We start from the raw sequence: 26,801 nt of genomic DNA, 5'->3' as shown, positions 1-26,801 counted from the left end.
TATTGACCAGCTATATACGTGCCAAATGGCCTGCCTTCCAGGAAGTCACATTCTAGGGGAGATACTCATTTGACAGATACAGGCAAATCGCTCCCTGGAGCGGGAGACTCACGGGGCAGACTCCATCCTGGGAAAGCGCGGAAGCCTTCAAGTCAGGAGGCATGTGGACTAAGTCCAAAAGGACGGGCCTTGAGAAAGGCACTCTCCACCCAGAAAATGGAGCACGCAAGGTCTGGTGTTTACGAAATCTCTGGCGCACTGTGAGAAAACAGTGAGCGTGGTGAAACATGGGGTGCACAGGGGCAGTGTGGCCGAGGAAGTGGATTCGGTTGCTTTGGGCATCACCTCCTGTGCCGAACCCAGTGGTTGATCACGTATACAGTAGGTAATGGGGGAATCAGAAGTGTTGCGGAAAAGGCAGTGATGTGACCTGGCGAGCCGGTGGAGGATGAGAACCCCGGCGGCCTCGAAGGAGGGGACTAGCACCCTGGGGGTGACACCCAACTTTCTGCAAAGGAAGGTTGCTTGTTTCAGAAACAAGACACAGAAGCTGAAAGGATCTTTTGGCTCAAGGTAAAGAAACAAAGACCACAGTCTCCTGGCCCAGAACATGTGGGAACAGAACATGGTCCTGTTGAAAGATCATCGTGATCTCTCATTATTCTCCTCTTGGAAGGCTCATCTCGTTAGGCAGAAATAAAAACGCATAAAATTTGCCCAAGCCCCTCAACTGGGCTCTACAGGTCACACTCCCTTCCCATCTGCTCCGGACCCTGGCTGCGCTAGACCTCAGACCCTCCCTCCACCAGCCACCGAGTCCACGGTCCCGTTCCCCACTCAGCATTTGTGGATTAAAAGCGCCCAGGGGGGTCGCGGTGCCTAGGATGCAGAAAGCTGGGAAGAAGCTCACATCCAGGAATGAGAAAAAGCTGAACTAACTACAAAATCTTAACTTTCCTTGAGCCCACAGAAAGCCGAGGTCGACAGGACAACCCGGTGGTCTGGAACGTTAAGAAAAGAGGGGCCTCTTGACGGGTCAGAGTGTGAGGGCCAGCTCACCGGTGACACAGCAGGGCAGCACCATCGGGGACACCGTACAGCCGGGTAAGGGAAACTCAGCTAAACTTCCTAATGAGTCGCCAGCGGCCAGAGGACGGAGGGCTTGGCTGGTGCCGATGCCCAGACAAGTTCAATACGGACAGACAGATACACGAAGGAGAGAATTGCAACGGCCTTCTCGTGAGCCAGAAGGCAATGGAGTATGATATGTTTAAAGTACCGATGGGAAAACCTATCGTCCCGGGGTTCTTGTCCTGGGGAAGCATCATAAAGATGTCTTCCGGAAGATGAAAATGCAGAGAATTCATTACTAGCAGACCCGGACTACGAGAGATGCTGGGGGAATGTGCTGTCCAGTGGACACCCAAACCGCACGTCTACGCGGAGAAATGATTTCCAGACACGGTTCACATGAAGGTAGATCTATTTCTTTCCTTGTTTCGACTCACTCTCAAATAGAGTTGACTGTTTAAAGCTACAAGAGCCGCGTCTTCTCGGGACTTGTAACGTGGGTAAGAGTGAAGTGAACGGCCCCGATGGCACGAAAGGTGGGAGGGAGGCGCCGGAAGCATCTGTTGGTGAAGTTCTCACGTTATGCACGGGCTGCACTTCAAGAGAAGCTGTAATTCACTAAGGATGTAGATTTTACATTCCAGAGCAATCACTATGTGAGTTTGGAAAGAGATACAGAACAAGACAAGCGAGGGGAAAAAAACAAAAACAAAAACAACAATGTAGATACAAAAACAGCTAATTAATCCCAGAGCAGGCAGGCAAAAGAAATAGAAAAGGAGGAAATAGAAAGGGGGGACGCGTAGAAAACAGTTGGCAGGGGATAGATTTCTAATCTCACCTGCTGAGAGTCCCATAAAATGTCAACCGTCTGTACGGAGGGATAAAGGACAGACTCCCAGATGGGTGAGGAGGAGGCAAGAAAAGTAGCGGCTGAGAGAAGAGCAGCGAGCGACCGCGCTTTTCTCCCGGAAGCCGCACTCCCTGGACGCAGGCTCAGTGCTGAGGTTTCGTGCACTGAGACTCCATACAGCCTTCCTGTCCAACGCTGTGATGTTCGCTAGAACATAACACTTGCAAAGAACTGGGATTTTGCATAAATTAAATGAGCAATGAGTTCCTGGTGTCCTCAGAGGACATCTTGCGTCTTTGCAGTGCTTTGGGGACAACATGATCATTGCCCCGAGAGGCTCATGCTTTCCTGGTTTGGGCTGGTCACCCCAAGGTCAGCGTGTCTCCGGGGTCCACCGTGGTCTCACCACCACGGGCCCCGGGCGCCCTGGGGTGACCCGATCAAGGACGCGGTACTGTCTTGCCCAGGCTCTCTCACCTGGAGTCACGCAAAGTCAGGAGGTAAGGATGGCTCGTGCCACACCCTTGCACCGAAGGTCGCGGAGCCGGACGCCCTTTCCACCCCAAAGTCACGGGACGGAGATTCTGGAGCCTCAGGTTCCTTCTTCTCGCCCACCCCGGGCTCCATCCACAAACTCAGCAGTTCTCCTGGGCATCCATTAGGCTCCCTGCCGCCCTAATTACTGTCGCCGGAAATGCCTCACACGTTCATGGACAGTGGAATAAAAAATCCTCTCAAGTGAGAGAAAGAGCTACAGCCAGAAAATCTTTCTTGACACAGCTTCCAATAGAGGCTGAAAGACCTTCCGGGTGGAGGGCGGAGGGCGGTGGCTGGGACCTGTCTGCAGGCTTCACAGGAGATCTGAGGGGAGCTGTGGCCTCCCACTGCTCACAATAAGGCCTCAGGGGCATTTTCTCCCCAGATAATTAGCATGTGAAGTGTCCTCCTTTCCTGTCCCTAACTGCAGGCCTTGAAGAGGTTTGGTAAAGGGACAAGTGTGATTTTCCACACTTCTTTTTCTTTTGTGGTTTTCCTTGCTTAAAAAAAAAAAAAAATCCATTTTCTCTAGATAATTCCCCCAGCACTGAACCCAGTATGTTCTCAGTCTTAAATTCAACGCAGCTTCAAGCCGTTCAGCACTGTCTCGATTCTCACAGCCAAGGACGAGGATCTCTGTCGTGAGCACCCAGCACCCAAGGGCACCGAATGACTCCGGCATGTGAAACAAAAAACCACAGGGGTTTTAGAAACAGGAATTTATCTGCTACGGAAAAGTCTGTGGTGGGATAACGCAATGGCGGCGGGGGGGGGGGGGGGGTTGGTTCTTGGAGGGGGCCAGCAGGAGGCGCTGCAGGGCCCATCAGGCGCCTGGGATGGGACACACCAGCGCCCAGGTTACTGCCCTCTGTCAATTCTTCAGAGTGGCAAACTGCGGTCTGCAGCCACTGAAACACTTACAACTGTTGAATTACACTCGAAAACTATACCCATGTATGCGTTGCACGTCGCTAAGTGAAAAAAGCCGGACTGAAGAGGCCACATACTGTGTGATTTCAACCACGTGACATTCTGGAAAAGGCAAAACCACAGAGGCAGTCAGGTCGGCGCATGTCAGAGGGGAGGGAGGGATGTGAAGAAAGTGGAGCACAGAGGATTTTTAGGGCCTTTTATAACCTCTGTGTGAGGTTATAAGGGACACGGGTCACTATACCGTCATCAAAACCCATAGAGTATATGCACCGAGAGCGAACCCTAATGTGAACTCTGGGTTGTGGGCGAGTGATTGTCAGTGAAGTTCACTGACTAACAAATGCACCACCCTGGGTTGATCTTAAAGAAATTTCCTTCTCCCTCCTTCCCTTCCCTTCTTCCTGGTTAGTCATGTAAATTCAGCAAGAGTGGATTCTTGATGGATTTCAAAATGAGTCTACTAATTTTAGAAATCAAAAAATGTTTTAAAATAATAAGCTATATAAAGAAATCAACTCATTAAAGAAGACTACAGAGTTTTACTGCTCCAAGTAATTGACTTTTTGAAATATTTGGGATAGAATACACAGTTAATATTTATATGTCATAAATTTTTCAGATTTTTAGTTCTTTAATCAAATAGAAATGAATGTCAATACTGCCTATGCAGGCTTTTTTTTTTTTTTTTTTCAACTCAGTTCATTTGCAAACATTCCTAAGAATGCATGTAACAAAGCTTTTATGAAAAGTTGATTTCTGAAGTCATTAAGACCTACAGTCCATTTTATGTAGTTTATATTTAAGTATATAATATTTATTACAATTATTCACATCTATATCATTAACACTATTTTATATTTACAGAGACATACTTCCCCAGCATAACGAACAACTTTCTGGTTAATGGGAGTCATTAGGTCCACCTACTCCGAAAGTAAAAGAACTTTCTATCCGAGGAATGTCATGGCAATGATTGGAAATTGAGATGTGTGCTCGGATAATCTTCTCCTTCTTCGGCCGCAATTTAGTACGTGATGGGAAAGGAATGTGATGAAGTGACAATACCAGGCAGATTGCAGCAACCCCTTTCCCCAAAGCACTGATCTTACACAGAAAAGATCACAAGTGGGAAACTGCCTGTAGCTACACAATGGGAAGGAAGGGTATTTATGAGTTTGGTTGCAACCGTATCAGATCAAGTTCAAGAAGCTGGTTACATCGTCCCGCACTTGAGAGCGAAAGCCAACAATTCTCCTGCAACCCCAGAATCACTCTTCTTGCCAGACTGAGCGCAAACTGTCAGCAACGAGTCTGAGACCCACGATGCACAGGGGATAGGAAAGGTTCTGTTCTTGAACGGCACTGTGAGAAGCCGTGGATGATATGTCGGATGACCCAGAGAGAGACAAACTTCGTCCGGAACATTATTAAAGCAAAACGTCCCGAGCGACTCCTTCAAAAGAGATGGGTAGAACGTTACTTTGTTGTAAAAATACGTACTCGAGTTAGATTGAGTGTCCCTGTTTGTGAAGAAACATTCCCTGTATTAAGCGTTATGGGGGCTCAGAGGATACATCTAGAAGGAGGTGAGGAAGTGAGGACAGCTCATGAGAAGATGCTCTTCGAGACGGCAGCTAGTGAGGCCTCGGCTGATCTAAGCTGTTGTCCCAAACTGAGGCCAAGGGACTAGGCTTTCCCATGCCCAGAGCATCGAGCCATTAGCCACAGGCTGACCATGGGAGGGGGTTCCTCTTGAGTGAAGCAGTGGGCAGTTCCAGGAGGGCCACAACAGTGAGCCCTGAGCCCGCTGGGTGCCGGCACTGGTGATAGGCGTGTCCCCCACAGGAAGTGATCTGGGCGGGGGGCACCACAGTATACCGCACACATAGCAGACATGCTAGGAAGGACGGAATGGTCACAGTTAAATGGATGCTAGGAATAAATGTGTATTTATATGTATCAAAGAACACATTTGTAAGCGATGTATACCAAAGCCAAAAGAAGGGTATAAAGATTTTACTGCAAAGTTCAATCTGAAAAGCCTGAGATTCCAGAAATACATTGTTTCATTCACAGAGAAATTCTCCTCTGTAAGTGGTGGCCTGTAGGCACCCCCCGAATGCCGCATTGAATGATGCTGTCAGAATGGTAAATCTAACAAAATTCAAGCATGCTACAGTCCCACCTTTTTTTGGTCGTTGCTTTGTGAAAGAAAAAAAATGGCATCCCTTTTGACAGAAGCTTTCCTTTCGAGGGATTCAAGATAACGCTACACGTCAGGCGAGGTTTGAAATATCAGCACTCATCAATCTGTGACGGAAACTTTTCTGGTTTAATGACCTGGGCTAAGTTTGTCTCTGGGCCATCTGACATGCCATCCATTTGTCCTGTGATAGCATTCCTCGAAAACAGGGACTTCCCTGTTTCCCATTTCCATTCCAGGTGGAAGCCTATGGGCTTGTCTGAAAGAAGGGTCTTGCAAGAGTGTGTGAACTGAACAAAGCAGTTATGATCACTGTCATTAGTTTTACTGACTGGGCCTCCCTTTGAAGATTTGTTGAAGGATGAGTTATGGGCCCCAACAATGGCGTAGTTAACTGACATTTTTGAGCACCTGAGCAGACGGACACAGTGGAGAACTGCCGAGATCTTGCTGAAGTATCCTGACACGTATGGGTTCAAAGAAGAAACTCCGAGTGGTTACGGAGTTAAAAACTGTGCACTGGCGATATGGGATCGATTTTATAATTCTAAAGGAGTCAGCGTTTGAACTCTGAAGGAAAAATATTAAGACTGGCAACAGCTTCTGTGTAGATTCATAGAAATGCCCATTATTTTGAAATACTTGATATGAAAAACATTTGCTCAAAATCCAATCCGTTCACCTCATCACAAAAAAATGTTCAACATTATGTCTGTCAAAGAAATAAAAGGAAGAGCTCTTAGCCTAAAGAAATTATGCCCGTAAAGTGCAATTTAAAGAGGCTGAATTATCTGCATTCCGGTTAATGGCAAGGAAGAAGTTTCTCCTAACTGGGTGGAGAGAGTAATAAATTATCTTCAAACACGTGCGACCACCTACTTGTACAAATACTTCTTGTCAACGGTAACCTCCACGTGTTTGAAGAGGTTAAAAGTCTGCATGCAGTCTAAATGGAGCCATCCAAGGAGTAAAACCAGATATTAAAAATGTTACGTTCATCCATCAGGTCAAGTGTCTCACTATACATCCTGAGATTTTTGATCGGGAAGGTTTATACAAATTCACCACATAATACTTGCCTTTACATTCTCCAAAGGTGACCAGAGAGGCTTTAAAGAAATACTATTAGGAATCCATGGACTAAAATGTATTTGAAACTTTTCATTCACTTCACTGCAGTTTTATTATTATTAATTTTCATGATTTTCATATTTTCCCATGTTTAACTCGTGGGAGTCTCGCCAGGTGGGCCTGAGTCTTTCTGACAAGTTCTCCCTGGCATTTGATAGTTCGTTTGTTTTCTTTTTCTTTTCTTTTCTTCTCTTTTTTCTTCTCTTTTTTTCTTTTCTTTCTTTCTTTCTTTCTTTCTTTCTTTCTTTCTTTCTTTCTTTCTTTCTTTCTTTCTTTCTCTTTCTCTTTCTTTTTCTTTCTTTGCTTTTTGAGCTCTCAAGATCTCACAGGCTCACCTTATGGGCTACCTGCTGGATAACTTACCTGGAAGCATCCATTTATTTATCCAAGAAAGCCCGTTTATTTCTGTGGTTCCTGGGAAGCTCAGTGCGAGGGGATTGGTTCCTATTTCTAGGCCTTTTAAAAAATTCTTTTTTTTTTAAAGGTAAAACATCATACTACTATTTCAAACTCAGTTTCTTTGATAAAAATCTCCATTCCTAATAACATCGACATGATACTTACTTGCTTTACCTCGTAATGCTCATGCAATTGCCTTAAAACCCAAACTCAACACCACCACCACGTGACTGCTGAAAACAGTTGTAGACCTTTCTCCCTCCCTCCCTTCTTCTTCTTCTTTTTTTTTTTTTTTGCACCTAGAGTATATCCTGCTAGGGACATACAGTCAAATGACCATGTTTTAAAGAGGCCTGAAGTCACTGCTTTCTGTTTGGTTATGCCACCAATTCAATATGTGCTCATATTTGTTTTTTAAATTTTTGCCTTCAGGTTTTTAGAACTTTTTATAAGTGTCTTAAAATTGAGTTCTATAAACGGATACGATAGATACATGGTGTCAAAGTTGATGGACGCCCGGTATCTATTTCTGTGCCCCCTTTTCCCTGCAGGGGCTGTGCTAGGAACGCCTGCCTTCCTTTCTTACGGCTGCAGAATGGCTTCCGTGCCTGGTTTGTTCCCCCAGGACACTGCTGACAGACGTTTCGGTAGGTCTGGTCCTTCCAGAACCTCCAGCGCTGAGGTGGACCGTCTAAGGTATGTGCTGCTCCATTTTTTTATCTGTCTCACTGGAGTAACTTTCTACCAAGCGGAGAGTGGACACTCTGCCAGTTATCGGCACTAGAAGTCCCACCCGTTTGGGGTAGAAGACGAAAAGGAATTCGCAATAGTTTTAAACGAGACAGGTAATTTCCATGTTGAAATGTCCGACGCTTTCAGAGATTATACAAAGACTTTTTTCAAAATCGTTTCATAGCGAGCTTCCAAGGTAAGCCCCTCCCCCTCCCCAAATCCGTGCCGTGTGGCTCCCGGAGACGAGGACACTCACCACCTCACCGCCCTACAGCCACGGAAACCCAGATACCAGAAGCGTACCTCGTCGTCAGGTCCTCCGGCTTCTCCCGTGAGGTCGCCTGCGGCGGTAGGGTCCGGTCCAGATCCTGCGCTGCCTTTACTAATCCTGTCTCTTCAGTCTTCAGCCTGGAGCTCAATTTCTCCTCGACTCTCGTGGCCTGGACATCTTGGGATATTTATTGCAGGCTCATCTGTCACGTCAGTTTGTGTTCGTCTGATGTTTCTTCTCGGTTAGGCTCCAGCTATGGATCTTAGGAAGGAGAGCACAGCGGTGTGCTCCGTTCTCCCCTCGAGTCCTCTCTGCACGATTGTGATCTGTGCCATCGCCGGGGAGGTTCCCTGTAACCACCTGCTGCCAGGTTGGGCCTCAGCAGAGTTATCCTTTCCAGGGTCGGGCGCCGATCGACCTCTCCGTGTTTGTATCACGCTGCATTCTCAGTGAAGAAGTGTGCCCCTCTTTCAAGCCTTATCACAGAATATTGTCAAATGTTCACATTTTGACCAAAATGACAGGCGAGAAATGGTGTCTCTGTGTAGCTTCACTCTGTGCTCCTCTCATTGGTAGAAGGGAGCATCTTCTCACGGGGCCAAGGGCATTTGCACTGCTGTTGATTCTATTTTCTTATTTCTTGACTTCTTTCTTTTGCATATTGGTCTATTACTTCTCTCTTTTAGAGGCTCTTGACAGAACTTAATGTGCAGCTAATAACTTGTCTGGGAGATAATTTTGTCTGCTCTGTATCTTTCCCCCCTCTGCTTATTGTATTTTTTGGTATACAGAATATTTTAGCTATTTAAACATTTTATGTAGTCAATTTTATCATTTTTTTCCATTTATTGCTTCCAGATTGTGAATAATAGAGAACTTCCATTCCCCCCCCCCCTCCCCCCGCTTCTAGGTCACAGGGGAATTCACTGGTTTTTCTTTTCTGGTACTTCTGCGGGTTCTGTTTTTAATACGGACATCTCCGGTCTGTTTGGAATGCACCCTTGAATTCGGTGTAGGGAGTGGACCCAGCTTCGTCTTTTCCCACAGAGGAATCCACTTATCTCAATACTACTTATCAAAAAGCCGGTCTCTGTTTACTCTTGCAAGATGCCACTTCTACTGGGTACTAAATTTCCACGTGCAACCGAGTCCATTTCCGGATTTCCTACTCCATTCCATTCAGGCACCAACCCCACACCTGGGTAGGCACCTGAGGAGGTACCGAGGCATGGACACGTACTCCAGTACGTACAGTCGACTCGGCATCACGGTTCTGTTCGATGACATTATGACAGCCGGAGTTCTGTCAAAGAATCCTTCCTCTGTGAAGCTTCGTAGAGGCAAGGGCCATACAAATGGCCCTACTGACGGTGCAGACAGAGGAGGAGAGGAAAGGGCCACCGAGGCCACGTGGTTCACCCACAGCACCCGGATGGGTGGCCCCTCAGCTACCGTCGGCACAGCTTCCAGCTCCACGTTCCCGCCGTTCAGGTCGCGCTGAACCCCTGCCGTGTGTGGCAAAGAGGCTTTCCCTCATGCTCGACTGAAACCTCTCCTTCCACGACTTCTGACCAGTGATGCCCATCTGCCTCCTGGGTAAAGTGTCCCCCCCCCCCCCCCCCACAGCTGTTAGACTATTTGCAAATCACAGGAATGTCCATTTGGGCTTTACTACTATGGGCCAAGTGGACATCCTGTTTCTCTGTTTCCCACGCGGCAGGATTGAGGGAGCACTCACTGCCCACTCTATACTGGCCTCCTCCTCCGAGAAGCCTTGGTTTTCTCCCCACCCCTCACGTTGAGGCACCTGGAGCCGATCTCAGTGCTCCAAGTGCCCAAGTGGCATCCAGCCAGACAGGATTCCTTGGCACTGCGATCTGCCTTGATGCGGAAACATATGGTCTGTACAGACGAAGATTATGGTCTCAGTCCTCCTCGGGTCTGCGCTCGTCTATCCCCTGAGACTTTCTATGGTGACTGTTGGCAAGTCCTGTCTCCCCGTCTTGTTGTCACATGACTGGGGTGTGTGTGCGTAACTGAAGTATTTTCCCTCATACCTTTCACGTCCCAACTTGATTTCTTTTATGTTCGGTCTGATTTCAACCATCAATCTAAGAAAGCAATTTATTCTTTACTTCTGATCTGGGGATAGAATACATGAATTATCCCCTCTGAGCCGTGACCCCTGCATGTTTGATGCGCATGCCATCTCTGTTCCCTCCAAGTCGCCAGTAGAGGTGCTGACCAAGAAAAGCCCAGAAGAATGATGGGTTTTGCATCTGGAGTTATCCTCCAAGTGGTGGTGTATCAGGCAAGTTACACTCTTTGGGTGAAGCCAAGCCCTGGGAACCCATCTAATTATTCTGTCATCCAATGTGTATTTCCCCATCTTAGCCACAAAGGTGCTTAGTGAGTGAATTAGAAAATGAATGAATGAGTGGGAATCAAGCTACAGAATGACTATAATATTTGGATCTATCAACTCAGTAACCCTCCTCCAAAAGGAAATGAGGTTGGTGGGATGTAGTTCATTCTGAATGACCAAAGGGGACTCCTAGTGACTGCTTCCTGACAATTATAGACTCAGGTCTCTCGATTCTTCTTTGAAGTGGAACCTGAAGTCCTGTCCTCTAGCGAGTGTTTTTATAGCTTCGTGTACACATCTCCTCTCTATCCTTAATTTCTCAACAGAATTTCTGCTGAATGTGTTCTTCCTATCCTTTCTGACATGAAACTCATCCCTTGTCACAGTCTATTGTTCGAACACAAATCCCATTAACCTTGACAGGGAACAGATCAAGCCACAGGAAAAAGGTTACTAAAACATGATCAGGCTGCTTGACTTGACTGAAGCGTAGCCTCACCTTCTTAGAAAATGCTGAAGACACAAGTGTGGAGGAGAGGCTCTTCTAGATTCTGGTCTCCTCCAAGCACCCGTGCATTATTCTTGGTGGCTGGTCGTGGTCCACACAGCTCACTCACCCTAATTTGCCACTGACCACTGCCTGTATCTTCCTTTCTTTTCCGAGTCATGACCTTTATCTTAAGGAAGACTTCAGCCTCCTACCCAACCATCAGAGTTTCTAAACCACAGCTGAGATTTCCTGTGAGACACACCATGTTCCTGCGTTCCCCACAGCGCGTGCCCTTGTTCATGGGAAGAACCACTTTTCTCCAGCTGACGGTACTGACCCTCCCCGGGCACGATTCCCCTTTCTTCGAAAATGCCAGAGACATAAATATGGAGAGACTCACAGCGTTCATGGTTTCGGCCCTCTGCTACCTACCAACCTCTAGAGAAGTGAGTCTCAGATCAGAGTCACCAGAATCATCTGGGGGCTTCTTGAAACACAGACGGCAGGCCTTGCCCCCAGACTCTCTGATCCAGTGGGTCCACGTGGCCCGAGGATTGCATTTCTAACAAGTGGCGCAGGGACCCGACTGAGAACCACTGCTCTGCAGTTTCTTTTCTGCCATTTTCTCTTTCCTTCCCTCCCCCCATCATCCCCGTGATGATCACCTTTCATTTCATTTAGAGCCAGTTAATTGGTTGGCAGAAGACGCCGCTCCTGTCCTCACGAGCCTCTGTGCCACCTTTCCTGCCAGGAACGTGTACTGTTATTTCCAGCCCAGAGAACCTGAGATTATGCCGGGCGAGCAATTTTCCCGAACCATTCTCTGCAGCTGAAAGGCTATGTTTCCTTCAAGTATTCAAACAATATTATGCAAATTACGCAAGCTGATGTGCAACACCCTTGAGGAAATTCCAGCCTAGCGTTACAATCCATCTTGGCTTCCGTCTACACAAATGGCAGAATCGGTTTAAACTAACGGTCATTCTAAACAAAACTCCGCTGACCATAGAGCTATCTGATGTTTTGGAGAGGCACAACATGTCAGATCAAATGAAGAAGGTGACACCAGGAAGTACCAGTTCAGAGATTCATGGTGCCTCGTGGGACAGGGGACACAGGCGTCCGGGCTTCTGCGGTAGGAAATGACCGACTTCTGCACCCTGCTTATTAGCCCCATCAGACTGACGTAAACCCAAGCGAAGAGTGCCAAGCATCCCAGTGACAGTGCTGTAAAATTAGCTGAACTTAGCACGGAATGAAATCACAGTGCTTTGCCCAACACAGTTTTTATCTATTAAGGTAGCACCATCTTATCTGTTAGAGATAAACTGTGAAACGCAGTGTGTTACTGCAATAACGGCTCATCCTTCAATGCCCTCAAGAGCGCCGTCGGTTTTCCCGGTCGGTGAGCACCTGGCGTGAGGCCATGTGGGGCCCACCTTGCCTGGGAAGGAGTCTCCTCACTTTGGATCCGCTGGCCGGGGCGGGAGCTCCCGGCAGTGCCTCTGCGCCGTGCAAGGGCACACGGGTCTTCCGTCTTCACCACGACTGCGCACTCCCTTTTTCATTATCCTTGGAGTAGATGATATCAAATCCTCAGGGCTGCAGCGTCTAGAGCCAGAACTTGGTGGGGATTCGTGGGCATTGACTCTTCCGGGCAATTCCCCAGAATTAAATGCACATGCCTCTCAAAGAGGGGGAACAGCAAGCTCGTTATGTGGAAGAATTATTGGCTACGCGGTGCTGCACGGATGTCTCTATTGCAATCTTTGCGGCGGGTGTGATGGTTAATTCCAGATCGTTACAGGCCGCGGACAAGTTCTTGGGTGGTTATGGTTCTTGCCGTTTTGAGACACCGGGATGTTCTCACTGCATTAAACATTTCTAATGCGTTATTAGGGGGACAGATCTTGGATAAATAAGCTCAGGTCTCTTTCAATGACCTGAATAAAAAATAGTATTTTAATACTTTAGAAGTTGTGTGTGTCCCTTTCTGAACTTATTTTCCCCCTTATTTACTTCGGGACCAGTTTTAGGCTGGGGAGGCACAGCGTGTGAGGTCAAGCAGGCAGGCACTGGGCTTTCCTTCAAGCTCCTGAGACCAGAAGAGGCAGGAGGGGAGGGAAGGCATCACGTTGGATATGGAGAGTAAATTGAGACAGCACCGGAAACTAAAATAGAAACCATCAGCGTCTGTCTTCAATCAGACATACATTTATGCCTTGTTTATTTACATACCAGGCATTGTGCTTGGATTTGGAGATACAGACACAGACCCCGCCCTCAAAGAGCCCCCAGGCTTGTAGGGAAGGCCAGTCTGTACATGACCAAACAATATGCTGGTCACAGCAATTTAAGACCGGTTCGATTTTTCCCTGTGTCTTCCTGTGGCAACTGAAGGCCAAGTCTTACCCTGGGCGGCCCTCCTCCCTCACGAGGTCATCCGTGCAGATCCAGGGGCTGGAACCCTCCTACAACCCCTGGATTGTAGCTCTGCGCCCAGGCCCGTTGCCTGCCGTACCCCCGCTCGGATCCCTGTTTGGGCTTTCATCGTTGGCTGCGGTGGCCTCTCCCTTGGGGACCCTGGTGCGTCCTACAGGCCAGTAGAGGAGCCTCTTCTGAAAGGGACACGGGTTCGGCTCAACCAAACGCCCCGTGTTGCTCGAATTCAGTGGTTTTCAAACTGCAGGTCTCCCAACGCACTAGCAGACCAGGAAATCAATTTCGTGGCCGTGGCCAGCATTTATCAGAGAACCCAAGAGTGACACGGAATGAAACGGGATGGCAAATAACAAAGAACACCACACAGTGTAGGGGGGACTACTGTCGCACGAGCCTTTTGTTTCAGCTGTGTGTGTGTATGTGTGTGTGCGTGTTTGTTCATGTGTGTATCTGCGCGTGTGTCTGTGTGTGCGTGCACGTGTCCTGGGTTTCAGTGTGAAAGACATTTCCTCTTGTGGACTACACACCCACCTGCCACTCACCCGTGAGTGACGTGAGATCTCGCTTCTTTTCTGTATTCAAGCTGCACCGGAAGTCTGGAAGTAATTTCTGTCCGTGGGTGATACGTGCGGAATGAGAAAAGGAGGACTAGGTTTCCCCCAGCATTTCCCAGCCACGTGGCTTGGGGAAAGTGAGTTACCTCTTGGAGCTTCCGTTTTCCTCTGTGGACTAAAGACAGACACCTATCGCTCACAGCGGTCCGGGGGGCAGGGTGGGCGGGGGGCGATGACCAAGGTGAGGCACGGAGCACAGGTGCGCAGGATAAGACAACAAAAACTGGTCGGGGGCGGCTTCCTCCAAAATGCTAGCTTCCTCTTCTTTTCCTTCCGGAAAATTCTAAAAGCCTGAATTAAGCCCAATCCTGATGGAACATCCCACATCATTTTGTTCAGTTCTTAGTGTTTTTGGTGACTCTGGGAGAATCTGGAACATTATCCTATTCTGTAGGCACAGCCTGCGGTCTAGAAAGTCTTAAGGATTGAGAAACAAATCTTTTGTGCAATGTCATTTATGCCACATTGAGAATTTCCCAAGAGGAGGTACGAATGGAGCTTGCAAACAGAGTGTTCATTTATAATCCTCACTTTAGAAAACCCTTCAAAGCCCAAGTGAACATTTAGGGGCTTTTACTAATGTTTTAGAAATGTGGATAACCAAATGTTTTTTCCATTCCTCTTTAAGTATGAAATATTTCCCTTTCATTAGAAGGTAATGTTCCAAAACCAGAATAAATCATTATAGCGCAAAAATACCTGTTCAAGGAAGAAAAATGATAAAGAAATAAAACCAGAAAAAAATTAAAACCTGGGTGTGTTCAAAATGATGATGTACAGTATCATTTGTCTTTGGACCCTTTATAGAAAAGCCGCATCTGCATTTTTATGAACACAGTGAAGAAACGGACGGAAGTTCGCGGGTCTAGGCTGGCAAATTTTGGGACCCAGCCAGCATCTCTCATGCTCCAACAGTGCGTAGGATTCCACGCTCAGGGTCACCTGAGGACTTCATGGTCACACAGTATCTTCACGGGGCTTTCGTGGGTAGTTACAACATTTTTAACAAAGCCTGAATTTGGGAACCAAACATCGCGTGAGCCTTGAATTTGGACCACTCACTGCTTCAAGTGGCTACAGTACTTTCCCTCTCCTACTAAATGATGGGAAGGTTGCTGAAGTTGACATTGGCAGTAAGAACAATGCTGGTAATTACACTGGGCATTTAGTTATGCAGAACTTACACGCTAAGGCTTTTTCTACTTGCAACCGAGAACATATTGATTTCTGGAGCATTTTAAAAGAAATTCCTGAGTCAATTTAAGTTCGCTTCCATTTCATTTTGGGTAATCACACTGGAAATTTGATGAGCGGGTTCCGCGTTTGCTGGATTTTTGGTCGCAGCTACCGGGACAGGAGGGACCTTTCCTCTCACCCCTTGGGAAGTTCATGTGGCTGTGACTGTATCAGAGTTTTGCTGCCCGATTGGTAAGTTAATATGTCGCATTTTAAAATGCCTGGAGCAGGAAAGGTCACGGAGGCACTGCTAATAAAAATCTACTCAATGGGATTGGCAGACAGTGGATGGGGTGTGAAGAGCAGGGAAAGTGAGAAAGTTTATATTAAATAATCCCTGTGTGTCCAAGGTGTTAGCCCATGCTGAGAATAGAGAGAACCAAGGTAGACCCCAGACGTTTTCAGCAGATCTCAATAATACACGGGATTGAAAAGAAAAAGGGGGCATGGGACAGGGGAAAGGTGGGTTCAAATTTCTTCAAGGATCCATACCACATCGTGCTGAACTCAAGGCACAGATGACTTATTTTCCTTCGAGAGCTTCCATAAAGAAAAGAGACTCGAGACCAAAGACGTGTGCCCAGCAGCACGCGGGTGCCTGCCCCCGGGGCAAGAGCTGGCCGATCTTTTCAGGTCAAGGGCTGCCTGTGCGCCCTTGACTCTGCTCCCTGGGGCCGAGGCTGCGACATTTGGGAGTTCTCTCTGAGAATGACTGTGCACCGTGTCACATGCAGCCCCACGTCGGCGAGCCGCACCAGCTCTCCCTGGCGTCCTGATGCCTTCTCAAGAGGAGCGAAATCCAAAGAGCTTATTAAAGTCGGGACAAATTACATCTCATTTCCCCTGACGGGTCAGGCTTGCCCCTTGGCTGAGGGGAGGAGGCAGAACCAGGCGGGCTGGCCGGAAGCCTTATTCTTCCCGAGGCGGGGCGTTTCCAACTGTTCCCATGGCGTCCTGACGGACTCCAGAGTTATGTGCGTGTACGTTCCAATAACTTTCCAAATTAGGCTGACAAAGAATTAATTTTATGAGTTATTCTCTTCCCCTCTAATATGCAGACATTTAAATTATTCTCTTCGCAGCTTCAAGGGCCAATTCAGGCCCGCAGGCTTTCTCTACACGCGGCACCAGCAGCCGGGGGCACCCCAAGCCCCAAGCTCACCGACAGGGGCTCCCAGGGGCAGCAAGCATGCTCAGCTGGTGCCCAAACAGACCACGAGCTGAGGGTCTGAGGCCAAGGGCCCGGGGAGCTGTGGAGCCGCTTGCTGCTAATTCTTAAGTGGGGGGGGTTCCCAAGGATCGTGGGGCTCTCTGCATGCGGCTGGCTGTGAGACAGGCGATCGTACAATTTTCTATCTACAGCTTGCATATCCTCTGCGTTTGACTCCGCAGCAGGAGTCATTGCAAAGAGCGAGGCAGAAACCGCCAGCTACCCTCTACTATCTGTCCCCCCTTCCTTTCTAAGCAACAGACAGAAATGTATCTGGCGGAAAGAGCACCTCTCCTGGATTCTGGCATGGAGATATTCGGTGAATTGTAAGCATGAGTCAGCAGTAGGTAGGACTTCTAAGAAAGTTCGTCAAAGGCAAACATACTTGCATATGTGGCCACAAGGTGTACCCCTGTGCCTTCCTCATAGAATGTGGACGCGACCGCTGGCATCGCAGCAGCTAATGTGCAAGCATGAGGCAAACGCTAAAGATGGCAAAGTGAAAAGAAGGAGCCTGACCGTCTGGTGACCATGGAGCTGCCGCTAAGACCCTGTGCAGCTGAACGCCCACTCGTGGGGAGAGAAAGATAAAAACCCACCTCTATTTTGTTTTAAGCTGTTATTTTGGGTCTGTTTCTAGCAGCTGGACTCCATTTCCAACCACTACAGACAGCTGAGCCCCAACGCCTCTGATGGGGCCCTACCACGTAGATCCCAGTAAAGCCGCTCTTTACGTCGATGGCATCTTCCTCTGTCTCGACTGCAATCCGAAGCATGCTCGCAACATGGGTCTTGTGGATGAATGGGGGTGAGCACACATCAGTGATGATGCTTTCTTCTGCAGCTCGCTCTTATTTCACAAACGTTAGTCTCTCCCCGCCGCCTCGGCCGCAAGTCCCAGGTTTGACTCTGTGTTGGGTGTGTTCCCTACTCCTGCTCCGTGCCACAGCCCATCCCTGAGCACACAGTAGGCACGCGCATCAGTGCCACAGCCCGTCACACAACGCTGAGCACACAGTAGGCGCACAGATCGTTCTTGAGATTTTACTATCGGCAGAGAGATTGCGCCCGTTCCTTTCCGAACGACTGCGGCTGCGGAAACATGCAGATACAGTAGGTTCCAGGCACTGGGCGTTGCCACAGAAAGAGAAACAAGAACAACCTGAGCATCCAGGATCCTGGCTAAGAGCTCAGGGCTCTCAAGGCCTTTCTCTCACGAGGAGTCAGGGCAGACGAGCTCGAGGCTCAGAAAGGTTGATGCGCTTCTGGAAGGCAGGTAAGTAGTAAACGTGGAGTCAGGCCCTGAGGGACTAGAAGAAGGGGCTGTTTCTGGGGGTCAGCAGACAGACAGCTGTGTGGGAGGACAGCTCATAACCCTAAATTATTCACGGCCCCTCACTGTGGGCATTTTCCTTCCTGATGCGGCCCCTCCCAATCGGATCACTTTCTCTCTGGTTTATTCTGCTCCCACTCCAGACCAGCTTCCCCGCCCCCACTCCTCGGTTCTTTCCAACTGCAAGTCTAAATGCTCTCTTACTTGTGTCCTGTCTCGGTGGGAACATTGGTTCCGGGACAGAACTTACCGGTTCCCTTTTGTTCGGCTGGGGGTGGCTGACCAGGACGCTCCCGACGACGGGGGCCGGACGGGTGCAGTGTGAGCGCACACGCTGTAGGGCCGCTGCCTCCCCTGCTCATGCCCTCTCCTGATACCTGACAAGCGCCACGGCCAAGCCCAAGGGACAGTTATGCCAACACTGTGGTCAACAAGGGCTCCACCCTGATTTGTCCTGGGGCTGAGGCTTGCCCCTCACAGGAGGGTCAGGCTCAGAGGCTGTCGAACGCCTGAGAAGCTCTGTCCAGGGACCAAGGGACAGACGTAGGGTTAGGAGTCGGGGAGGGTCCGGAAACACAAGGATAGGGTCCTTTCCCCAGGGCGTTAGTCACGTGAAGCACACAGGAAGAGTCGGGACCACACGTAGGGAAAGGGCTGCAGGCCCGACGGAGGACAAGGGCGCTGTGCTGCCTGCGTCCATGCCGAGGTGAGGAGGGCACAGCATCAAAGCAGAAACGCCCGCAGCGAGGGGAGGTGTGAGTCACGACCATGGCCCCTGGGTGCCCTGTGACCTGCAGGGGCCCCGGGCTCTGGGCTCCAATGCCAGCCATCCAATGCCCAGACGAAGAGAAGAGGACCCAGCTGCCAAGCCAAGATACAGACGAGAAAACTGCACACGGCATATTCAGGAACTTGGGCTCAGCAAGAGGGAAGAAAAAGACGGACACCGGGAACCGCTCTTGCACAGAGAGCTAATGGGAGTCCCGCTCGCACCAGGACGAGGAAAGCAACTCCTTCCAGGGAGCTGAAGCAGCCTCAGTCAGCTTCTCCATCCGGACGATCACCGCATCCAGAGGGGGGAGCCTGCCCCGCCGGCCCCGCGCCCCGGCATTTCAGACCAGCTACATCGGAGCCGGCCAGCGTTCAGCTTGCTCACGCGTCAGTGGTTACATCGGACCTGCCCTGTTCTGTCCTATCCCCGCCAGCGAGCCGAGGAAGCAGCTGCCCCCCCCCACCCCCACCCCGTTCACACTGCAGCGACCCAGGGACAGGTGCATCTCATGAGCGTCCTCTGCCCCGCTGTCTCGAGGCACACGGAGGGAACAGACAGAGGCAAAGTATTTTGAAAACTACGCAGCACCACCCGAAAGCGCCAGCCACGCCCTCCTCGTGGCCTGCGTCACAGCAACAGGGAACTCATCGGTTCACAGCCAGACCACGTGCCCTTCTGTCTGGAGTTGCTGAGGCCGCGGGGGGCCCCCAGCTCGCGCGCACAGCCGCTGACGGGTTCGCCTTCCTAATACAGCATTTTGCTCACGTCGCTCCTGGCCCTCAACCTTTAATGGCTCCCAAGTACGAGCCAAACTCTAGGGCCGAAGCTCTCCTCAGCTAGGTGGGGATCTGCCCCTCCATGCCCCGCACAGGACCCGAACACACCAGTAAGAAAATGAAGCAGTCCTAGTTAACAGTAATAGGCGATTCTTAATAGCAAATTCATTATTTTAAGTATTTCCAAATCTACTGTCATTAGGTAGGCGAATTAAAGCAAACATTAATTGTCCAGGTACTTAGCCGTCTCCATTTTCCGGTGAGTAATCGAGACTCACGTGCGGACGAGGAGGTCCTTCCTGGCTGTCTTGCATGTTAAGTATTTCCGCCAGGCACATATTTCACCATGGAGACAGAACTGACTTAATTTATAAAGGAGGCTTTATGGACTTATGGACGACGACAGACAGCCGATCGATCGGGGGTGATGATAACGGTATGCAATATCGAGGAACATGAGGTCTCAGGCATGATTTGGGGAGAGAAGTGGGCAGTTAGAAATATCATCATTTGAAAAAGGTCAAGGCCTGGTGGCACTAAAAATGCCTAAGCAAATAAACCCACACCTGTTGAGTCGGGAGAGGCTAAAAGTGCAGAACGGGAAGAGCTGTCGATTTTGTGGGGAAACTGCTTTCCCCGGGCAGGGACTGGGGCGCCAGGACAGGGTCCATTTTCTCCTGCTGGGAGCACCGACAGTGGACGGTGCTTCCAAATGCCAGCGCTCCCTGGGGCTGAGACCCGGGTCCTCTAGAAAACAGTGGGGGGCTCAGCCATAAAACGAGGGGGTTGGGTCGCAGCATATGAAGGCAAGACCCCACTGGCTTTACGACATCCTGACTGGCCCTTTTCGGAATGGTGCTGTGGGGAGGAGTTTTTACCCACCTAGTAAGTTATTTGGCTTGTATGACTGAAAAAGAACCCCCCCCCCCCAAAAAAAAGGCACACCGAGTTGCAAATTCCATTACCAATAATCATAGTGCATTACTAAAAACAAAATTCTAAACAATCGTTCTCTTTGGAAAACGCTCTCGGTATCACATGGGAGTCCACGGCCAGCTTTACCATGTAATATACCATTATTCCATTTAGAAAAAGGCAATTCCACAGATCTTTCTGAGAGTAAGTGGACTAACTAAAGGATGTGTGTGGATACTCCCTGGCCTAAGTGCCCAGAAGAAAGCATCTGGAACGTTCTCTGTGTCCCTTCTACGGTACTGCGATAGTTGAGGAACAGAGAGACTCAATGACAGGTGACGAATTCCCTTCTACTTGCCCCCTGGAGGACCAGGTCCTTCATCTTTATTTCTAATTTTTTTTACATGTATTTATTTTTGATAGTGACAGAGCGCAAGTGGGGGAGGGGCAGAGATAGAGGGAGACAGGGAATCGGAAGCAGGCTCCAGGCTCCGAGCCGTCGGCACAGAGCCCGACGCGGGGCTCGAACCCACGAACCGCGAGATCATGACCCGAGCCGAACCCCCTCATTTTATGGCTCAACCGACTGAGCCGCCCAGGCGCCCCTATCATCTTTACTTCTAACGTGCTCTCGTCAAACTCGACGTGCCCCGCTCCCCGACAGAGACCGTGCAACCTCGCGGAAAAGCAAGCTTACCTCCTTGTAGGGTGTACTCAGTCACGGCCCTGCTGAAGACTCCCAGGCCCGCCCCGTTGTAAGCTGCCACCTGGATTTCATACTGGGTCCAGATGATCAGCTCGGTCACCAGGCAGTAGTTGACCTCCGGGCTGGTGATGTTCCGCTGCTGGTGCTCCCCGGGCAGGCCGGCCAGGCGGTACCTGCATCGCAATGTGGAGAGACGGCTGGAACCAGGATGCGGGGGTACCCGCATGGATTCCACACAGTTGGAGGGAAATGGAGTCAGTGAACAAGAGTGAAGCCAGAGGTCGGCCCCAGACAACACCGCTTCCTAAGCCAACCCCTCAGACGCGGTGTCACTGAATCTCACAGCGATTATGAGCTCTGGGCAAAATGGAACCGACTGTGTTACTGTGGAATGCAACTGTGTTACGGTTAAAGAAAAATTATAGCTTTTTAGTGTAAGTCGCCTGGGGGGGCGCGGTGACTTAGCACCAGAAATTCCAGGCACGGCTCCCGTGTCGGGTGCTGCCGTAAATAACGATTGTGGAGGGACAGCTTTCCTCCCGTGGTCCTGAAACGTGGGGAAAAGCAGAGAGGCGGGAGACCCGCTGCCTCTTCCGTCTAGGGTTTCTAGATTTGCTCACGCAGCCCCAGAACCAGAACGAGTGGCTTTCGGTGGTGTTCCCACTTCTAAAATACTGGTCGCATGCTGAGGTGGATGGGCTGGGCTGTTTGTTAGGGGGCCTTCGTGGACGAAACGGGTGCAGGGTTCCGTGTACGGCTCCCGATGGTGGCGGGGCTGGCTGCAGTCGTCAGGCTGCAGCAGACACAAAGCGGAATTCTTGCTGCGTGCACCTGACCCTAATACAGTGCTCTACGCCGATTTCACCCGTGTTCGAGAAGGAACTGTGTGGAACAAGCGGAATACTTTTCACGCTGTATCTGTGTTCAAAAGTCACATGCACGACTTGGGACTTAGAAAACGTATAAATTAGGCAATTGCCACATGTGCTACCCAAGGGCTTTTGTGGCATCATTTGGGGTAGCGAATGCTTTTCACAACTTGGTTTTTAGAAGTGCACTGGTTCCCCAGGGTGGAGTGCGGGGGCGGGTGGCGGGAGACAGTGCCTTGGCCGTCACACAGCTCCCGAAGCCTCCAGATCCTGTCCGAGCAGCGGCTCTTGGCTCGGGAAGATGTGGCTTTGTCTGAGGAGAGGGAGAGGGTGAGGGCCGAGGGGACACAGGGCGAAAGGACTCTTTTTTTTTTTTTTTTTTTTTTTTTTTTATTTTGGGGACAGAGAGAGACAGAGCATGAACGGGGGAGGGGCAGAGAGAGAGGGAGACACAGAATCGGAAGCAGGCTCCAGGCTCTGAGCCATCAGCCCAGAGCCCGTCGCGGGGCTCGAACTCACGGACCGCGAGATCGTGACCTGGCTGAAGTCGGAGGCTTAACCGACTGCGCCACCCAGGCGCCCCGCGAAAGGACTCTTGATGGCAGGTTGGGGCCATGGGCAGAGCGCCTGGGCACAGAGGGGAAGGCCCAGCAAGGCTACTGCCGTCGGTGGGGGAGGGGAGAAGAAACCCAGAATTGAGGCCCTTCAAGGGAAAACAGAGCTCTCCAAAGAGGATGAAAGCACAGAGACTGCAACCTAAGGTCCTTCGAGAAAATCAGGACTTCCCGAGGGCAGCCTTTCAGCCACAGACCATGTGTGCAGGTGAGACCCGTGCGGTGGGAAAAATACAAGATCAAGAACAGGCAGAACCGGAATAGTGAGAAGGTCCCAGGCCACCTCCTGCCTTCGCCTGAAAGGAGGTGCGGCTCGCCTGGCCGGAGGCGTGGGGGACGGACAGTGCCCCCATGACGGGCAAAAACAGGGCCAATGCCTCACACCACATTTCTGCTTTCCTATTCCATCCACTTCTGACACCGACTGACTTGATATTCCTTTACTGAACTACCTGCGTCCCAGCGGGGGTTAAGTTCATTTACGTAACATCACGGCCTTCAAGGCAGCGGCCCATGGGGACACAGGCATGGCATGGGATAACCCGCAAGCCAGGTACTCCCACTCAAATTCCCCATCTACAAAATAAACAGCACCGAGACGGTGAGAGAGCCATTTGGAAGAAGGCAAGGATTGGCCCCACGGCAGCACCCGGGTGCCCTGGCGTGTGAATGGCGCCCAGGACCACTCATGATAACCAATATGGCACATACCGGGCAGTCACTTGAGAAGATCTCATTAATGTGGAGGAATCTCTACGCATGACACATTCCAGGGAAAAGCAAAGATGTTAGCTCCAGAAGTAGCTGGGAAGACGACTGATGAGCTGGGCGGCCTCAAGCAAACTCTTAACTTCTCCGAACCTTATTATGTCCCGGGAAGGACATAATAATGGCCTTCCGCTGGGTTTTCGTGAGAATAAAACCAAACGATGGACACAAAGGAGACGTGACACTGTGAAGCACCCTGTAAGTGTTTCTGGTTATGAGAACACTGCTCATCCAGGAAGGACGTGAAGCCCGTACGAACCGTATCTCCTGGATCCTTGTTTATAGGATCGTGTGGAACAGACCACAGGATTCATGTCTTAGAAGCGGCCGCCCTCCTCTCCTTTCTGCAGCAGGCAGGCTGGCCCATTCCGACCCGCGGCTCGGGTGCTTTTGTAACATTCACAGGATGTCTGGGAAGGTCACAATTAATAACAGAAGCACAGGGCATCGCCCTCTCACTGGTGGGATACGTTGCCTGGGAGACTGTCTCGCACAGAACAAGATCATTTTTTTATATGGAAATAAACAGAAGAATGTTTTTAAAGGACATAACCCCTATGCTCCTCTCAAAGAAGCACCCTGCCCATTATTATAAATATTTTATTACTGTGCACACATCCTAACTACTTCTCACGGCCAGAGCCGCGACGGTGATTTATTTCCATTTTGTTCTTCCATGGGCTGTGCTAAGGCTCTGACACAGAGTCTTGTGCCCTGGAGGATGCACACTTGCAAAAAAAGCTGATTTGCAGACCGGAGGATTATTCGGAAATGTTTCCAAGCAAATTTGTTTTGGCATGGGTCTTTAATTTCTGAAAACTTTGATATTCACAGGCCTTGGATAGTGCACCCTCATTTTAGGACTTCCTTGATTTAAACCCCTACAAACACAGATGCCCTCCTTCCCAGCACTCGACTCTCCCAACATATCACAGAAAATCCTTTTAACAGCGGTAATCCCGCAAAATGGAGAAATGTGCAGTCCCCGACGGGGACTTGTAACATCAGAGGGGTTTCATTATTAAGCCCCACGCCCCGAGCCTGGTTCTGCAGGCTGACTTTTAAAGTCCTTACTTGGCAGCTGGAGCCTGAGGAACCTTTTCTGTGTGCTCAAGAAAAGAAAGAGGTGGCCGAAATGACAAGCATGTCAAGGGCCCGGTGGAGGGCAAGGCAATGATTTTCATTAGCTGATGAGCATGGGACAAGAGTGACAGCTGAAGTGAGGGCCCGGGAGCGGGCAGGAGACCTGGGTGGGGGGTGGGTGGCCAGCTAGTTTTCTAGAGGGATCTGGGAACCGCCCAGAGCCCACAGGTGCCCCTGTGCCGGGTGTCTTGTTGGAAGGGGGAGGACACTTGGAGGCAGAGTGACCAGAGAGACTCCGAGTGCCCATTCCAGCCCTCCAGCCCCTGTGGGCCCCTAGGGGGTCACACCTAAACCCCTTCAGGTGGATAATGGCCTAGCTTATGTTTAGAGGACAATTCACATGCTTGAGGAAGACTTGAGAAAAGCAGGAAGTGTTGGTGATTGGCTAATTATACGTGCACGTGGATAAAGGTGTGATAAATGAATGGATGATTACATAAATATATACTGGAAGGAATGGTCCTCCACACGCAAAGATAACGGAGCTAAAAAAGCTATACCTTCATAACTTCTTACATTTGTCTAAGAAATTACATTTAGCCCCCTGAGACCTTTGTTCACCCATATTTTCTGGTCACACGCTCAGAATGGGCGCCAGAGGCCTGGCATTGGGAGGAAGGGAGTGGCGGACGCCGGCTGGGGAGGGACACGCAGCGCATGTCGGTGAACAAACGCGTCCGTGGCTGCACGGTCTGTTGGAAGCGATTTCATAATTATCCTTTGAGGCTGCTTTTCTTTTTCCTGCTTGCTACTGTGTCAACAAACCACTGCAATGATCACATCTGGTGCAATTTCAAAATTAGCAGTAGTTTTGGCAAAAGGGACTCCTCGTCTCAAACCCAGCCAAGATCTGGGAGAGCCCTCTTGACATCCTTAGAAGCCTGACCACCCTCACAAGGCAGAGAAAACAAAGCGGCCACAACGTGGGGCCACATATGGCCTGCAGAAGAGTGAGCTCGGCCTGCACTGTGGTCCAAAACGGGCCGACTTCATTTCTGACATTTAAAAGCTGTGAGATCGCATGTAAAAAGGTAGGTTTTTAAAACATTTCTTTGAAACACTAGAGGGCCTGGCAATACTGAACAACGTGCTAGCCAGCATGGGAACGACTGGCTAATGATTAAATCGGTTGCACTACTGTTAGTTAAAAATTATTACAGTAAATAACGTGTGCCCCTGGATTCACGATGGAAAGCACACCCTGACCCCGACTCATCACGTCCCCCTTCAATCTTCTACCAAATGTCACCATCGGTGCAGGGTTCTGGTGTGCACATGCTAGGCTGGATATGCAGACGCTCTCTGCAAGGCCGCCCCCAGCGAAACAGAGCCCTGACTTCGTGACGACAGCCTCGAGCCGGCCAAGCACAGGCTACTTGCCTGAGGATGTACCCGCGCAGCACCCCGTTGTGCTCCGTCTCTGGGGGCGGCTGCCACTGGACCATGATGGACTGATTGGTACGCCCGCTGGCCACGATATTCTTCGGGGGAGCGCTGGGCGGCTCTTCGGGTAACACCAACCTACACATAAGATATGGGCAGGGAGAGACAGATCGGCATCCGAAACAAAGGGTCCCCATCTGCATTCTCTGTCTCACTGAATCTGGAGCCCAACTACTTTAGAAAATCGAGGGATGAACCGAGCAAAGCACACGGCTGATCCTGCTAGCAGGACAGGCAGGGAGCGGGTACAGCGAAGGCAACGTAACGGAAAACCGGCTACGCGAGCACCAGGGCAGGCGCGGGAGGTGACCTGATTCTGCCAGGAGCGGAGCGGCACCTCCGCCCGGGAAGGGATCGCAAGCCCGAGCGGGCCAGTCTGCAGGCCCACAGCCCGAGACTCCTTCCACATTGCTTTTCATTTGGCTCCTTTGACATTTCTCACGTCACACTCCCACATTTTGAAAAAAGTCATTGAGAGCTCAATCATGCCATGATTCGGGCCCCGTGAACGCTCAGGCGAGTTGGGGAGGGCACGCAGGAATGTGTGGATGGGAGGAAGCCATTTTCGCAGGTCACATCTGAATGGGCTTCCACAGCAGCCGCCCCAGGGCCGGGGAGCGGCAGGGCCACTCGGGGATGCGACGAGCCCGGCCCGGTGTTTACTTGTCCCAACAGCGGCACCAGCTCCCTTCGTGCTGGTGGCCGGGGTAGACAGAGGGCGCAGAAACACCGTCAGCTGTGCACTGCATGTATGCAGAGGCCTGTGCGATCTGGGATGATCTGTGTCGGCCCCGCCAGGGCACCACGGAAGTCTAAGAAACTTCCCTCAGAGCGATTAGGGAGAACCCCGCTAGGCCAACACACGAGGGACTGTGTTTCTCTCTTGGTTACGGTAATTCCTGCCCACGTTGTGGCCAACGTCGCTAAGGGGGCAGGGTGGTTACTTGGATCTATTTCCTCCTCCTAACTGGACGT

General features: G+C 50.3%; 1 protein-coding gene across 1 annotated transcript in view; it reads right to left on the bottom strand.

Moving 5' to 3' along the window:
• Window positions 1-26,801, bottom strand: part of SDK1 (sidekick cell adhesion molecule 1) — a 530,100-nt gene that overhangs the window by 156,343 nt on the left and 346,956 nt on the right. The window contains exons 15-16 of the mRNA XM_040455762.1: window positions 25,764-25,904; window positions 20,981-21,162 (exon numbers count right to left, since the gene is read on the bottom strand). Coding sequence (XP_040311696.1) covers window positions 20,981-21,162; window positions 25,764-25,904 — 323 coding nt within the window. The remainder of the gene's footprint in view (window positions 1-20,980; window positions 21,163-25,763; window positions 25,905-26,801) is intronic.

The sequence above is a fragment of the Herpailurus yagouaroundi genome, unplaced genomic scaffold, assembly GCF_014898765.1.
Source record: "Herpailurus yagouaroundi ecotype Mexico unplaced genomic scaffold, PumYag 216, whole genome shotgun sequence".
Taxonomy (NCBI): domain Eukaryota; kingdom Metazoa; phylum Chordata; class Mammalia; order Carnivora; family Felidae; genus Herpailurus; species Herpailurus yagouaroundi.
The sequence above is the reverse complement of the archived record's forward strand: the minus strand, read 5'-3'. Positions and strand labels throughout refer to the sequence as shown.